This window comes from Fulmarus glacialis, unplaced genomic scaffold (assembly GCF_000690835.1).
Source record: "Fulmarus glacialis isolate BGI_N327 unplaced genomic scaffold, ASM69083v1 scaffold22951, whole genome shotgun sequence".
Lineage (NCBI taxonomy): Eukaryota > Metazoa > Chordata > Aves > Procellariiformes > Procellariidae > Fulmarus > Fulmarus glacialis.
The window spans coordinates 26,384-29,718 of NW_009195029.1; the positions used below are offsets into that span (position 1 = coordinate 26,384).

Genomic DNA, 3,335 nt, shown 5'->3' on the forward strand with positions numbered 1-3,335 from the left:
GTGACTTGGGAAGACAAACACCATCACTCTGAACATCCCCTCCTTCCTTCTTCTTCCCCCAGCTTTCTATGCTGAGCATAACGTCATATGGTATGGAACATCCCTTTGGTCAGTTGGGGTCAGCTGTCCCAGCTGTGTCCCCTCCCAACGTCTTGTGCACCCCCAGCCTCCTCGCTGGTGGGGTGGGGTGAGGAGCAGAAAAGGCCTTGACTCTGTGTCAGCACTGTTCAGCAGTCACGAAACATCCCTGTGTTATCAACACTGTTTCCAGCACAAATCCAAACCATAGCCCCAGACTAGCTACTGAGAAGAAAATTAACTCTATCCCAGCCAAAACTGTTACAAGGGCTTAAGAATGGGACAGACTTCCTACTGTTTTGAACCTCAGGGCACATCTTTTACATTTTCAACACTTACTTTCCCAGCAACGTGTTCTGATGCAAGAAGGGCCCTTCAATTCTCTACCTTTCAGAAAGCAAATTCCTCCAGCCATGCCGCAGATCACAAGACTTTCACCAAATGAATAATGCTGCTTGTTTTCCAAACAAACAAGAAATCAGGTGAGAACTTAAGTCTTTTCAAGATGCCTCTGCCCAACAAAGTTTTCATGGCCATGACATGTTCAACATTTAGAGTTCAAATCAAGCAAGCCGTGCAGACGACAAGAGTCAAATAAACGCAGAATTAATCCAGAGTGTATTTTCATATCATTAAGAAACACTACCAGTGCGAGACATACAACTACAGAGTTACTAACAGCAGTTACAGACGATAGCTTTCTGCGGACAACAAGAGCTTGTAAAGGATTAAACAAGACAACCTTGTACCCAGGTGTCAAAATCCTAAAACAAGATACAGACTCAGTATTTTGGAGAGACTTTGACCCCATGTCTCTCAAGCTTTATTCATTCCCATATACCCGCATAAAACTAAAAGATTACTGTAATTATTTTGCATTTATATAGCACAGACAGTGAAAAATAACCTATCCCAACTGATATTAAGATTTAAAATACAGAAACTTAATCCCCAATATTCTGTTAGCAACTTCAATTCAAAACAAATCTTATTTATAATTCTAACAAAGTAAAAAGGGATGATGGAAAGTGTTAATATTAATGACATCTGTATAAGGACTAACAGATCATTCAGGTCAAGGGGCAAGTTATCCACCCTGACTCACTAAAGCAAATTTAGAGCTTCTTCAAAAAGCAGCATTTGAATTTTAGTTCTAAGCAGTAAAATAATCCTGAGTAAACTATCCTGACAGCTACTGATTTGTAATTGTTACCATATATACCCAACAGAAACCTTGTTCTGCTGATTACTTCCTTCAAACTTCCAGAATATCACATAGGCTTAACACCCTACTGCACAAGTTCGAAACAGTAAAAATGTGTGCTACCACTGCATTTCAGAAGTCATTAAAATACAAAAACTCCAGGGTTACAATCATGAAAGTTTTATTCATCAAAGTTTTATTTGCCACATGATTAAAGTGAGCCAATACGATCAAGCTACTCAGCCCAGCACCACACTGCTCAAGTACTTTATGACCACTGCTAGCTCAGAAAGAGGTGGTTGGATTGTAACAAATACCAGGCAACTGGCCTCTGAAGTGACTTGTTGCTCTTGGCAGTGTTTTTAGTATTAGTATCTTCACTTAGCCGCTATGCTAGCTATTCACAGAGGCACTAATATTAAAAAAACTGCTAAGAGAAAAAAGACACTTGAGAAGTCAGTTACCCAGCATTTGTAGCAAGCTGATTGTGTACCAGGCTTGTTATCAAGCAGTTGGAAACAAGTCATTTAAAACGCTATCATGTTATTATGGCACAGCATGTCTACCTTCTAAGGTAGTCATTTGCTCCTGACTGGTATTGCTGGCTTTGTGTTCATGTGGATATACTGATCAAACGAGACATTTGAGACTTTGGCATACTTGTATATAGTGGCACATTTTCATATAGGTAGGACATACTTAATCTGAAGTGCCCCAACTATATTAGGGGAAGCAGATGTCCAACAACAAACATATAATACAAGAAGGAGATGCATTTTAGCCAGATTGGTTAGGTTTTCCTTCATTTAGTGTTAAAAGACAGTTTAGCTGTTTGGAGAAATATGCACACAGTGATTTCCACGCTGCAATACTGTAAGCTTGGTAAGCATTGGTTTAAAAAAGGAATAAAACTTAACATTAATTAACGAGCTTTAATGTTAATATGTAGATGCCCACATAAGTAATATGTATAACCACAATGGCTTCTAATAAAACTTAGTTAGGTACAAAAGAGCAGCTTGTAAGTTATTTACTTACTGTTCTCTATGGTTGGATCATACGAATCAACAAACTGTCCTTCCACAAACTGAATCGTCAGTGAAGATTTTCCTGTAAAGCAAGGAAAAGATAATTTGTATTGAAACAAGTCTTCAGGCTGTTATCCCTTTACACTTACTAGTAGATACACTAATGTTTTTCTAAGAGCCGATGTGAGCTTTGTATGGTTCATTTAATCATCTATATGTGACAACGGACCTATTTTTAAATTAAGTGCCTATTCCTAGTAACTGGGTCTCCTGAACATATAAAAAATAGTGCAAGAGCTACTCGGCACGTGTTCTGCTTTTCTTTTAACATCGCATAATTTAAGCGCCTCCTCCAGTTTAAAACAAATCTAAATGTAACAGTGTCCAATCTTCATAAAACTAAACTTAACAAACTATTATACTTGGAAGGTTTTTCTGTTGAGAAGCAAGGAAAACTGGAAATAATTTTCAGTCATTGCACAGAAAAGTCGGAACTTGCATAGAATTAGCCAAATTTGGTTTGACTAGGAGATTGGACATCTTTCCCATGATGATCTTTCCCAAGGATGATCTCAAAATTCTTGAGATCAATATACTCTCCTCTTCTATTAATCCTCTTAACGCCACACTACAACAGACTGATGGATGCTGTATTTTAAGCATAGTGCTGAGGGGGCATCACTGGATTTTTTTCTTTTGAAAGCAATTTAACTGCTACTTTTGCAGACAACATTCCCAATTTCAGTTATGCTGATCTGATCATACACCCCCCAATAAAGAGTAACGCAAAATGCTGCACTTTGTAGCAGATTGAAAAATGAAAACTGATTTAGTCTTGGAAGATTTTACAAAATGGTAAAAGTGAATCATGTACATTGACCATAAAAAGCACCTTTAAAGCTCTACAACTGAAGACTTTTCAAAGCACTACTCAAGTCTTAACGCAATTTCCATTATATAGCACATCTTCTACATTTGGGAATCTACTAGATCTTATTACGTTATGTTTACTGGACAAATACACT

General features: G+C 37.8%; 1 protein-coding gene across 1 annotated transcript in view; it reads right to left on the reverse strand.

The window, feature by feature from the left end:
* The window catches only part of RHEB (Ras homolog enriched in brain), a gene marked incomplete at its 5' end in the record, with an annotated part of 23,474 nt that extends 21,082 nt beyond the window's left edge, over nucleotides 1–2,392 (reverse strand). Inside the window, one exon of the mRNA XM_009587981.1 lies at nucleotides 2,321–2,392. Within this exon, the coding sequence (XP_009586276.1) occupies nucleotides 2,321–2,392 (72 nt within the window). The remainder of the gene's footprint in view (nucleotides 1–2,320) is intronic.
* Nucleotides 2,393–3,335: the final 943 nt, after the last annotated feature.